Source organism: Argiope bruennichi, chromosome 8 (genome assembly GCF_947563725.1).
Source record: "Argiope bruennichi chromosome 8, qqArgBrue1.1, whole genome shotgun sequence".
Taxonomy (NCBI): Eukaryota; Metazoa; Arthropoda; class Arachnida; order Araneae; family Araneidae; genus Argiope; species Argiope bruennichi.
The window spans coordinates 26,311,064-26,325,529 of NC_079158.1; the positions used below are offsets into that span (position 1 = coordinate 26,311,064).

General features: G+C 23.9%; 1 protein-coding gene across 1 annotated transcript in view; it reads left to right on the forward strand.

Moving 5' to 3' along the window:
- Positions 1-14,466, forward strand: part of LOC129981254 (tRNA pseudouridine synthase Pus10-like) — a 19,065-nt gene continuing 4,599 nt past the window's right edge. Inside the window, exons 1-11 of the mRNA XM_056092021.1 lie at positions 1-277; positions 1,946-2,110; positions 2,441-2,527; positions 3,237-3,271; positions 6,692-6,859; positions 8,007-8,052; positions 10,289-10,362; positions 10,961-11,172; positions 11,930-11,986; positions 12,707-12,783; positions 14,229-14,284. Coding sequence (XP_055947996.1) covers positions 146-277; positions 1,946-2,110; positions 2,441-2,527; positions 3,237-3,271; positions 6,692-6,859; positions 8,007-8,052; positions 10,289-10,362; positions 10,961-11,172; positions 11,930-11,986; positions 12,707-12,783; positions 14,229-14,284 — 1,109 coding nt within the window. The 5' untranslated portion in view covers positions 1-145. The remainder of the gene's footprint in view (positions 278-1,945; positions 2,111-2,440; positions 2,528-3,236; positions 3,272-6,691; positions 6,860-8,006; positions 8,053-10,288; positions 10,363-10,960; positions 11,173-11,929; positions 11,987-12,706; positions 12,784-14,228; positions 14,285-14,466) is intronic.

Sequence of the window (14,466 nt, forward strand, 5' to 3'; positions counted from 1 at the left end):
TATGTTTTCAATCTCGCCGGCAGAAAAGGGAAAGCATTCTGTCGTATAACCCTCACCTCATCTTTCAAACAAGCTAAAGGAGAAACATTTATCATTAGAAAAAATAAATTAAAGTATCTTTTCAATAAAAAAAGCTTACATAAAAATGGTTAAAAGTTCTCTTTACAAAAACATTAAAGAAGTTTTAGAAACTGCGAATGTATGCAATCGATGTATTTTGAGATTCTTTGGAGTAAAAGAATATACAAGCTATATTTCTAAAACAGATGTCGAAAAAGTAAACTTAACTTTCATATTTTTTATTGCGTATGAAAAATCAATAACAAATGTATAAATTGTATAACGAAAATCATTAAAAATTACTTTTGTATTTTTTAAAATTATTAATATTAAACTTTTATTACAATTTATTTTTATTATTTAATAACTATTTAAAATATTTAATTCATTAAAATATGAAATTATCTTGTCAAAAAATAAAATCTCAAGTTTTCAATGGTTTTATATTGTATAATATATAGTTATGATAATTTTGATAAAAATGCAAAATATTTTGTGCCCATAATATGCGTAATCATAGTACATGTAAGCATAATTGGAATTAATATTTTTTTTGATAATACAATTTTTTTTCTTAAAATCTAGGGGAAAATGCAACGATTAAATTAACTATTAGTCAATTACTGATTATAGAGTCTAATGTTTTAATATAAAATGGCGTTAAGAGATTTTTTTTTTTTTTTGAATTTGTAGTAGGAATAAAATTTTACACTCTTGTTGAATAGGCAAATAGATCTGGTCTTTGAATTTGGAAATTTTCTTAAACAGAATTTTGTTTTTAAAGTATTAAAAGAAATTAATAGAGCATATGTATATTTTTAGAAATATTCTCTTCATAGTGAAATAACCAAATGTGATGTTTTCTACTCTTTTTAAATAACATAAAATTAAACTTGAATTGTAGGTTACTACTACTATTAACTTCCTGTCTTTAGAATAGAAATTACTTAAGTTATTTAGCCCAAATGACTTAAATAATTATCTTATTATTTGTACAATTTTGCTGTTATAAAATTTTGGGGTCAAAGTTAATTTGGTTCTTATTTATTTATGACATAATTATTATCAATCCTGATATACAGTATACTGTAATACATTTAGTAACTGATATATTGCATCGCATATTTTTGCTCAGATACCAATTATTTATTATGAACTTTTGTATATTTTTAATAATAATATATTAGATGATTAGAATTAAGAACTCAGCATCATTTTATCGGCAAATATATTGCATTTTTGTCAAATAGTTGTATATTATTGTGAAATAGTTGTATATTATTAAATTTATTGCCAGACATTTAAAAAATGTATTATATCATGATCCAATTAATGCATTATATTATGAAATAAATTTTAAAAAATATCTATTAAATGATTTAGAAAAAATTAAATTTGTAAAAATTTAATTCAATGATTAATATGATTTTCTTGAATTATTTTTACTTACTAGATTTTACTTGTATTGGTTTGAAATAAAAGAAAATATTTAAACAAAATTTGTTATATGAATTTTAAAAGGTGCTGTGTAAGGTCTCGACTTCAGAAATGAAGAATACCAGTTTTCAAACCTTATTCTATTAAAAATTTACTGTATATGTCAGCATCGCATATGTTAAACTTAACATTAGATATCCTTCCACTTATGTGGCCTAGAAATTTGGAAGGCAGCACACTCTGATGTCACCCTTATTGTCTGCTCTTGAAACGAAATCACAAGATCTATAAAAAAAATATTCCTCATTGTGCTTCAAAACTGAATACTGATATAATTAAACTGTATAAATTTAAAAATGATAAGTATAATTTTATTTAAAAAAATTATCATTGAATGATTTTAAAATTATTAATATCAAAATGACATTTGCATGTTCTATTATTCCAGTCAATTGAACAACTTGTCAACTTAGAAAATGAAGTTTTGAACCAAAAAGAATCTGACCAAGATAATTCTTCAGATGATTATCCACAGTCCAAACGTTTCTTACCTAATCCTTGTGCTGCTTGTCTTGGAATTCTGCAAGGAACATGTGATGAGATGGTGACAAAGGTAAGCTCATTTTTCCCTCTTCAAATAAATAATGTATTACTACTACATTTTTAAAATTATATTTGCTTTTTTTCCCCATTTAACAAAATGAATTGAAAATTATTTTATGAGATTAATTATGAATATTAATCTCATAAAATTCAATCAAATATACTTTATATTCCAATATTCTTTTTATTTAAGAGAATTTAAATACTTATCAACTTTAAAAAATCAAGTCAGTTAAAATGTGCAATCTGTTCTGATTCATCATCTATAAATTAAGACAGTTATCTTGTGATTTATATTTTTGAAAAATTAATTAAAAATGTCTTAACTTTTTAATTTCAGCTTGCTGATGTTGTTACAAAAAGTGAGCATAAATTCAAGGATTTTGTTCTTCAGGTGTCTCTTCCTGTTGTTGTGGACTTAAGAGATGTAATTTTTTTTGCATTTAATTTTATCTAAACTTTTATAAATAATGAATGAATTTAAAATGAAATGCATTTGAATAATTTTTATTATCTTCTACCTTTTGGCATAAATTTAACATCTTAAAATTTAATTTTTGGTGAATTGAATCCTTGTTACCTGAGTTTTCAATTCAATTTCTTCTTTACTTGAAATCTTTTCAGAAAATCAGCAATTGTTTCTGTTAGGACATTCCATCAATTAACTAATGCTTTTGAAAATATTGCATTTCTCATTTTACTGTTCTTAACATATGATTGTAATAAATAATAGGAATTATATAAATGTGCATATTTATGAAAAATAAGTAATTGATCTTTTGATTTGCAAAACTTATTTACTATCCCTATTCCCCTTCCCCCCATTATTTTTTGCATAGTTATTGTTATTAAAAAATAACATGATTTTCACAAAGCATCTTGGAAAAAAAATGTTCTCATTTTTTAAAAAAAATTTATTTAAATATTTGTTGTTTGTAATCTTTAAATGCAAATTAAAATTTTAATTTAAAAGGAATATTTCTTAGAATTTAGACTGTTTGAAACCAATTTAATTTTTTGCATTTCATATTAAAATACATTATTGACATTTGTCTTTTTTCTTTGTTAATTGAAAATTATTTCTGAAAACAATTGTCATTATTATCTCATAATATGATTTCTTTTAATTTTTCCAGAGACTTTTTCTGTTTTACTTGAGACAGAAATTAGGGTATGTATTTATGTTTAATTAAATATTTCTGCAAAATTATAATGTGTTCAGCTATATATATATATATATATATATATATATATATATATATATATATATATATCTTCATGACATATTATTGTTATATGATAAAATTATTAAATTTAAGATAAAAATGTATGCAAAATACTTTATAGAATTTTTTTAAAGGCTTTTGCATTTGCAACTTCTAAAAATTCATCTGAATCCTTTTAAAATGAAAATAAATCAACATACTTATTAGAAAAATAATAATTGGATTTTTTTTAATTATATAGAATTTCATGGATATATTTTACATATTTATATTGTTTGGGGAAGTACTTAATATTGCATCTTCTATTTCAGAATTAATAGTACTTATTTTACTTCAGTTTTTAAAACCAATTTTCTGATTTTTGCTCTTAAAAGATATATAATAATAATAATAATAATATATATATATATATATATATATATATATATATATATATATATATATATATATATATATATATATATATATATATATTGTGAATTCTCATCAATTAATGTGAAGGTCTTTTTTTTTTTTTTTTTTTTTTTTTTTTCCAAATAGCTTGGGTTTTAATTCTGACAGAACTTTATTATTTTTGTAAAGCTTTGACAATTTAAAACTGGAAAGAACAAAGGACTTATTAGATATGAAAGTTTGAAAAGTTTGATGATGGTTCAGGTGCCATTTTTGTTACTTGATAATATTCTGGATTTATGAAAGATCTTCATATATCTTTCAACTATTAGAAAGCTGAATCACTTTCATTGATTCTGATTTTACAAGTTATATCGATTTTTTTCTCTCCTCATTTTGCTGTTGGATCTTTTTATTGATTGGGTTGCTTTCATTGCATAAACTAGATGAGGTAAGGAATACTAAGTGTATTTTGAATTATATTTGGTGGAATCTGCAAATGAAATGTTTGAAGTCCTATCTAGTTTAGCACTCAGTGCTCTTTAATATTCTTTTATGTTTTATTCTTCTTCTAACACTCAAGATTTCTGATAAGACATCATCAATCTAGACAGCCTTATTATTTTTAAACTATACAAAATGGCATTGCAAATTTAATAAACCTTAGTCGAGAACAGGATGACATGGAATAGAATTCTGAGAAAGGCAGCGAACCCATCCAAGGATGTTGTGCCAGTAAAAAGAAAGAAGGGGGTGGGTGGGTGGAGAATAAATATTCAGTAAACTTGAAATGGAAATATAGAGTTTTGGGAAGCTGCACCTCTTATTCAAATGAGATATGAGTGTCGCAGAGAAAGGAAAAACCTGTCTTTTTTATTAAGTTTTATGCTGACTTTATTTTCTTTGCATCACCAATGAGAATATTTAATCAATTTAAACAATTTCATATGAAGAAACTCTTCATTCACTAACTTAAATGATTAATGTATCTTTTGATGTAATTTATAAACTGAAATTATTAATAAATCATTTCTAAGATAGATAATCACTTTCCAATTGACTTTTTTTATGTTAATCTTTTTATCTTTATCTAATTTTATCAAAATTGAATATCTAGTGTTAGTTATATGTCAGAATATGATGTTTTGGTAAAATACCTCAATATTTTCAAAATTTGCTAAGCTTTGAGCAAAAATCAAATTAGTTCAATATTTCATATGACGAATTATAGACTAATGCTCTTATAGTACTCTCTTTGTATATATCCTCCTGTGCCAATAGAAATTTTTTTAAATGTTTTTAAAAGTAAGAATAGTCAAGTCCAGAAAAAGTATTAATTTTTATATAAACATTTTATTTTTATTAATATAAATTTATTGATGCTAGTCTTTTCGTGTTTCTGATAAGCAATTTTCCATTAAAATGAACTTGGTTTGAGATATAATATATGTGTGGAATATCTCAGTCTGTTTTGTGTTCAAATCCATATTTACATCTAAGTTTGATGAAATTTGATACATATATTATTCGAAACAAAAGAAATAGCATTGACATTTTTTCAGGGTTCAAAAATTAATTAAAATATTAATGTATTGAAAATGAAGCAAGTTTTTTTTTAAAAAAATTCTATATGTTCTGGAAATATTTGAAAATTTATTTTAATGCTATCGTAAAATTAAAAAAAAAAAAAGTTTTCTTTTAGGTGCAACAGTTTAACTGCCACATAATTTTTTTCTTAATTTTGATAAATATATATTATTTGAAACATTACTTTTAAATTGACTTCATTGTTTTGTTAAATATTTGCACCACATTATCATTTTATATTATTTTTTGATAATTAACACAAAAGTAAATTTTCACTTACTCACAGTTTTATCTTATATAATAAACATGTTACTGAACTTCAGAGGATTAAATATAGTGACTTTTATTTGTTTGATTTTTGTTAAATAAATACTTTCTACTAGCTTTAGATTGATTTTTTTATTAGATCATAACAGATTTTTTTATTAGATAATAACAGATTTTTTTTTATTAGATAATAACAGATTTTTTTATTAAATAATGATACTTAAACAGATTTTAGATTTTATTTTTGCAATTATTATGATTTGGATTTTTTCTTTAAATTATTTTAATTAAAAGGAGGGCTGGGTATGAACTTTTTGCAAAATTTGTTATTTAAAAAATTCTTCTAGCATTAGCTATTTTTAAACATTTTTCTTGGTTTTTAATTTGGAAATTTAATTTCTTTTTTACAAGTTATTAAATTTTGTTTTTAAAAGTATAATACTATTCTTTCATCTAATATGCATAATAGCACATTTATATTGCTTTTTTTTGCCTATAAATTTGAGCATTCACTGCAGATAACTCAAAACATTTAATATTAAACTGCTTTATTTTGAAAACTTTCATAAAAAATTTGTAAAAAAACACATGTAAAATGCACAAATTTCAATTTCCATTAAATCAATAAACTTTGTTTTATGAAACAATGAAGGTGAAATTTTACATAATTATTCATACTTTTACAATTTTTTAGAACCAGAAAGACCAATATTCTGGATGAACCAAATAATCAATTATATTCTAGGCCATTAAAGAGAGTTACTTTTTTTTTTTTTTTTTTTTTTTAGAAAATAAGAATAATTATGTTTTTATGTAACAGTTCCATTTTCAGTCTCCCACATTTGTTTTGGTACTGAGCAGTGCCAGATATCCTGTTATTACTAAGATTTCTTAAAGAAAATAAGTTGTACTGCCTTTAATATTTTTTAAATGGATTGATAATATGAAATGAAGTAATAATAACAAAGAGTAATGCTATTAGTTTCAAGAGGATGAGGGCATTTGATTGTAGTTAAAATATTCAGTTAGTTAATCATTATAGGAAATTAATAAATAATAATTCATGCAAATAAATTTCATTTTTTGTCAACTGAATTTTTTCTTCTTCTTATTTTCAGGGAATCTGTTTGTGCTGATGAAAACATTCCATCTGTTAAGGATATATGCAAATGGGTTATTGGTTCACAATATGGCAAACTTACCAATACTGGGTTTACTCCTAGTAGTGATTTTCAAATATTAATTTCTTCAACATATCCTAATACTGTAAAAGAATGTTTTGTTTTGTAGGTATATTTCATTGTATCTTCCTGTCTTATTTTGAATTCATTTTATTTTCTTTATTCATTTGATATTTTGGAAGGAGGAGTACTGTAAGTTTACATATTTTTATTTAATTGTTTGCTAAAGCACTTTGATTTTTGAGTTATTTGAAAAGTAATTAAGCTTTGCCACACTAATTAAAAAAGTTATGTGACTGTAGATCCCAAAACCTTTTCAAATATTATTTTATTGATTAATTATATTTTATTCTTTTTGATTGTAAAGTTAGCAGCTCATTTATTGATATATTTTGATACTCTTTGAATTTTGTCTTGGTATGAAATAAACAGGAATAGTGTGCATTTATATCAAAATTATTTTATTTTTTAAAATAAAGTTATTATGGATAATCTAATTTTAAATTGTTTGAGGATAATTAAAATGCTGATTTCTTTTAATATAAATTATGAGCATATTTTGGGTCTGAGTAATAGTAATTTAAAAAAATACATTGCATATTGTAAAACTGAAAAAAATATATTTAATTTTCCTTTGATATTCTGTGAATAGAAATAAAAATTTCAGTTAAATACTAATTTAATTAAAATTTCAGTTATCTGATTCTCCACTTATCCCAGTTGATTTTGGGAACAGAGAGAGTTTCCCTATCCCATCAGAATTGGAAAAGTAATAGTGAAAACATGATCAATGATCTTGATGTACCTTTTCTCAATCAATAACTCTTATTTTTATCAGTTAAAATAAGATGCACATATATTATGTTATTCTTATATAATTTTAATGCAAAAATACATATGCAATGAACAAAAATAATTTACTGTGTGATAACTTTTTTTAAAAATCCTTTATTTGCTTACTCTTTTTCATTTACAATATTTATAGTTTTATGTAACTTTTGTTGGCTTGAATCAGTGTCATGTTTTCTATGCCTCATTTCTTTTTTATTTAATGTCTTAATCCATTTATTTGAATTTCCATATCTACTATATTTCAATCGTGTAAAAACATTTGTTATTTACCTTTTATAATTCATTGTGTTCTATCATCCTTCATTATTAATGTTTGTCTATTAAAGAATCTATATTTTTCTTCACATTAAACTTTTTAATGATTTGAATTGTTTAATTTGATGTATATATTTATATTCAGATTCAAAAATTGTGCAGAAGCATTTCCAAATTCAAGGAAATCAAAAGTATGAATTTTAAATTACTTTTATTTAAATAAAATTTATATTTTTATATTGATGCATTTTTTTCTGTAGTTCTGATTGTTATTCATATGTTTATTTGCATATTGTATTGTCTATTGAATACTCATCAAAATGTGTTTAAATTTAAAAAAAAAAAAAAACTAAATTTCAAGATTTTTACACTTTTGAAAAATTTCTAATTTGTTTTCCATTGTATTTGTTAAATATCAGAGTAGAAATATAGATGTCAATGTTCATAATTTTAATTCAAATTTTTTAAATATCCATTGTAATTTCAAACATTTTTATTCAAGGAATATTTGTGTGAATTTTGTTATTTTTATGCAAATCAAGAAAACATGTCACATTATACATAATTGCTTATATCTGTATTTGCGTTTTAATGCTCTTCAGCTGATAATTTTTAAGTGTTGATGCATGAACATTTAAGAGTATAAGGAATATTTTTCTTTGTTATCTCTAACATCTGTTAGAAATACATTTGTGTTAGATTACTGATTTGAAAATTTCAACAGAGAATTTTTTAAAGATGAGATGTAAATAGTAAAATTGTTTTTAATTAACCATAATTTACAATGATCATAAGTTTTTGAATTAAATTCAGTATTTATTTTTTGATAAACTATTATTTTAAATTATTTCAATTTTTAAATAGTAGTTTTATTTATATTCCAGTAATGTTATGTTCATATAATTATTTATTTGAAATAAAATTCTTGGCTAAATTAATATATTGCACTTTTAGCTGAATGTAATTATCCATGCTAATATTAAAAAATAATTTACATTTAATACTTTTTATTATATGCCTTTTATAATTAGCAATAACCATTCATATATATATATATATAAATCCCAAAATACAGGGTCTTCCAGAATTATCTTTACAACTTCAAAAATTCATAACTTTGAAAATAAACAAGATATTTATATTCTGTCTTTTGCATGTATTACTGCAACTAATAAAGTTTTTTTTTAGTACACTTCAACATATGCACCATTGATGGCCCTAAGCACTTCCAGTCTGTAGTCAATTTCAAGCCAAGTATGCTGTAACATGTCGCCTGTGATTGTACTAAAAGCTTGTGTAATGCGGCGTTCAAGTCATCAATGTCATTAACCGGTGTCCGGTAAACAATGTCCTTTAAATAACCCCACAAGAAGAAGTCTAGGGGTGTTATGTCCGGGGACCTTGGTGGCCATGGAATTGGGCCACCCCGTCCAATCCATCGTATGGGAAAAATTTCGTTGAGGTGTTCCTGAACTGTTGTCAACCAGTGTGGTGGTGCACCATCCTGTTGGAAGTAAACAATCGGCTGTAATTCTTCCAACTAAGGAAGAGCAAAGTTTTGAAGCATATCCAGGTACACACAGCCAGTAACTGTGGTTTCTATGAAGAAGAAAAACCAATGATTTTGTTGTGCATAAGCCCACACCACACATTAACCTTTCGGCTGTCTCGTTGAAGCTCGACTACTGCATGTGGGGTTTCAGAACCCCAAATTCTTACGTTGTGGCGGTTTATTGTACCAGACACATGGAATGTGGCCTCATCACTGAAACACACCTTTTTCAAGAAATTTTCATCATGCTGAATACGTTGTAACATGTCTACGGAAAATTCCACATGTTTTGGTCGATCTGTTGGTAACAGTGCGTGCAGCAACTGTACCTTATAGGCATACAGACGCAACTGTTTATGAAGAACCCTGTGGATTGTGGTTGTAGGCATTTGGAGTTGCCTTGAAGCCTGACGAATTGAAGTTTTCGGATTGTGCTGGAATGTTTGCCGTATTCGCTCCACATTTTCTGGACTTGTGCTGGGTCGTCCGGCTCCACTTTTATGCAATACTGATCCGGTGCTCATGAAGCTTGTGTGCCATGCACGGATGGAGGGTCTCTTTGGAATTTTGTCCTGAAGTTCCGTTGAACCTGTGTATCTGATTTTGTCTCTATGAACTATGACACGCATTGAGCTTTCTGTTGTGGTGTCCACATCTTCACTTATAACTGTTCAGCCTATTGAAAAAAAAAAAAAAACCTTTATTAGTTGCAGTAATGCATGCAAAAGACAGAATATAAATATCTTGTTTATTTTCGAAGTTCTGAATTTTTGAAGTTGTAAAGATAATTCTGGAACACCCTGTATTCTCTGCAAGTTTTGCTTCTATATTATATACTTTTATTGAAACTAATATATTGTATTTTATTCAACTAGGTTACTGCAGAAGGCATTTATACCAAGACAGCAGTGCTTAATGCAATGGAAGCTCTGTCTACGAAAATTGAAAAGTAAACTATTATTTAAATGTTTATAATATGAATTTAATTTACAGTAATAAGTTAAGATGATTAATTATTATTTGTATGAGTAATAAAGATTTTGATATTAACAAAATTTTAGATAAATGAAAAACATATTCTTTAATTTTGAATTTCTTATATGAAAAAATTAACAATTTATATTTCTAGAATTAATATTTAAAATATGCACTTTTAAATTAATATTTTTAATTAAAAATCTATTTCATTTAAAAGTACTGATAGAATTAATGCATTAAACAGCTTTTCTGTCCTTAATATTTAATCCCAAAGCTTCAAGTTTCTATTTATGTATATATTTTGTTAACATTCTTTTATGTCTCAAAAAAAAAAAAAAAAAAAAAGAAGATTGCAATAAATATATTACAAGTCAAAAAGTATTTTTAAATCATATTCAAAGATTGTTTCTAAGAATTGACAGTGATAAAAACAATTGGTCACTTAGTTATATAAAATGTGTTTATATATTTATTACTTAAATAATTAAATATATTTATTACTTAAAATATATTTATAATATATTTATTACTTAAAAAAATTAGAACTACAGTTTATTCAAATATTATAGGTTATACACTTTGCCTCCATCACCTCCAGATAAATGCTGCACTTTTCATGAAATAAAATGTACACATTCACCTCTTTATCTTGGTGGGCGCTATAATAAGTACTCCCGAGAATTAAGTCAAACTCCTTGGCTTGTAGATGGTGAACGCAAAATGGAATCCTCTGTTAATGAGCTTATTACTGATGTTGTTAAAAGAAGAATTTTGGCAGACAGTAAGATAATACAAAATTTTTGAATAAGTTTTTTACTATTTTAAATTTAATTCTGAGCTTTTAAAATTCAGGAACAGTTCAATTTTCTTTATATATTAGCATGTCTGTATTTATAAAGTGTGCAGAAAATAATTAATTTCTTTAACCAGTATTAATTGAAATGCTTACTGAACCCAAAAAATATTTTTGTTTATTAGAATTTTTTTTACATTGTATTTACTTTTCCAAATGATAAGAATCTATTTAAATTATGTTATTTTGATGTACAATTTGGATTTAATTATATTTTAAATTTTTATTATTAATTATTATTTTAATATTAATAAATTTTTATTTTAATTATATAAGCCCAAACATTTTTGTGATATTATGATTCTTTTATAGAGTAATGTTTAGCCAACTTAATATAAATTGACATTATATAAAAGTGCCTATATACTGCAAATGGCACTTGTATTTTTCATATAGTGTATGTAATAAATATCAGTATTGAAATGTGATTTAAGTTTTTAAGCAATATTATAATATTAAATATTTGAATGTTATAAATTTTATTAGCAACTTAAAGTTTAATTTTTTAAATTTTATTTTAGTAGAGAAAGGCAATGCAATGTAGTTTATTTATTTATTTTTTTATTATTGTAATCAGTTTTTTTTTTAGAATGTTAATAAAATTGTTTCAAAATTTTGAAAATGATGCCAAAATTTAATATGCTGTATATGCATAAATTGTTTTTCATGCTATTTCTTAATCTAGAGATTGTATTTTCTGCCTCTGGAAGAGAGGATGTAGATGTAAAGATGTTGGGTGATGGTGAGTTTTGTTCTGAAGATATTTATTTGTTAGGAAACTTAATTAACTATATTTACATCATTTAAGTTTCAAGCAGATAAATTTTACATATTCTATCAAAGATTAATTTATTTTTGTCTATTTGAATACAAATTCACTTTTATGCATTTAAAATTTTTTGCAAACTAAAAAATTATTCATTGCTAAATTTCTTGAAAATTTTTCTTATAATTGGAGGAAATTGCTAAAATGCTTGTTTCTTTAAGAGTGATAATAATCTACTTAAAATTATTTCTACCTAAGTGTTTGAATGTTTTATTCACATCAAAAACATTGAATTTAAAATTGTTTTTAATTTTTTGCAAAAGCAGATTTAAAATAAACAGAAGTTTTATTTTTTAAAAATGACTTCAGAAAGAAGTAGATATATGTATAGGTATATAAATGATTAGAAATTAGTGCAGTTGTCTTGTCACAAGAAAAAAAAATGAATAGTAAATTCATTTAAAAAATAACTTTTTAGTGAAATATTAAAATATACATTACCATTTACAATTTTAATATAAATATTAAATTTTGAAAATACTTATTGCTATAAAATACTTATGCTTATGCATTCAATTATATATAAACAATTTAGATATAATTGTTCCTTTTTAGTTAGGACAGATTTTTAATAATTAAGAGTATAATAATCAGAAAAAGAACACACTTGTAAGTAAAGGCTATCTTATCTTATAGGCAGACCATTTGTTCTAGAATTGCTAAACCCTAGACGTTTGGAATGGACAACTGAAGAAATGAAAGCTATTGAAGAAGTATTTGATAGTTTTGATTTTCTTTTTTTATGCTTCTATATGTTTTATGTCTTAAATATCAGAATTTTTATTACAATATATTATCACGTAATGATTGCATATCATTTCAAATTCTGACAAATTAACATATTTTAATGTTGCAGTAGAATTTAATTCAATTAGATACTACAGTTTTTCTGTAATTTCTGGTCAATCCTTATAGAAGGAACTAGTTTTAAAAAAGAAAATGTATTCAACAATTACAATTTACTTTAACCTGTAAGTTTTTAACCTTAATTAAAAGATGACCATAATAAACATTACTACATTCAAGCACAACTAATGTTATAAGATAAAAACTAGTAATATGTTTTAAATATTTTATTTCACAGTGATATTGTATAATATGTTCTGCTTAAGCAATTAAAATATTACTTATATTTTTAATATAAATTAAAATAGAAAGAACAATAACTATCAGTTCAAATTTTACTGTGAATTTAATTTTTAGGATTTAAAATTATAGTTAAAAAACTTCTTAAATATATCTGTCCATACAGGAACATTCAATCTCAGTTTCTTTTAAACTGAAAGTGATTAAATCTCCCTTCTTATATTATATATTTATGTATTTTTCACAGCTGGATATGATGTGAAAAATTGATTTATCGAGGTGTGCATTAAAAAAAAACCATTTTTTTTAATAATGAGTAATTGATTCATTAAAAATACATTTTTGTGCAAGTAAAGCCAGTATTAAATTCTTTTTTTTAATAAAAAATTATTGAAATTCATGATTGACTGAATTGAAAAATATTGTTATAAAACAGCCACAGATTAAAAAATTATTTTCCTGCGATATAAATTTTCTCTGGGGGGGGACGCACACATATACACCTGTGTGATGATAAGTAATGAAATGGACCAAAATTATTCATTTAAAAAAAGATTTATCCATGAAGATGCTGGAATCTTCATTCACCAAATCTTCATTCTATTATTTGAAAAATAATTGTAATAAAAGTTGCTGTAATCCCCAATTAGAATATATTAATTTTAATTTAAAATCTGTTTTAAATATAAATAATTTAATATTAAATATGTTAATTATAAATTCATCAATTATGTTAAAAATGAGTAGTTATTAATTTTATTAATCTCTGAGATGAGAGAAAAAATGAGTAGTTATTAATTTTATTAATCTCTTATCTATATGACAAAATTTGGTTTGATTATGGATTATTATTATGAGAAAAATATTTAAGAATTTATTTAACTTGATGTTTAGATGAGTCTAATGAAATATTTTGACATTAAATTAGAGCATGTAAGTGACTTATTTACATCTACAAAATTCAAATGTTATTTTGACAGTCTAGCATTTACATTTTAAAATATTTTAAAGAACATCATTTCTGCTTTACTGAATTCAACGATTTTTGGATTACAGTACTTTTTCTTTTCAGGAAATCAATAAAAGTTCAGACTTAATAGCAGTAAAAAATTTGCAAGTTATTTCAAAGTAAGGTTTGTTTGTTTTTGTTACATAGTTCTTGCTAGGATTGAAATTAAATTCATTATCAACTTTTTAACAGAAAATTCCAAACAGATATCACATTAAAAAATATAATTATCATTTGTGATGACATTGAATTTAGTGGAATATAAACTTCCATTTTATCTAAAAATATTCAACAAAGCAAC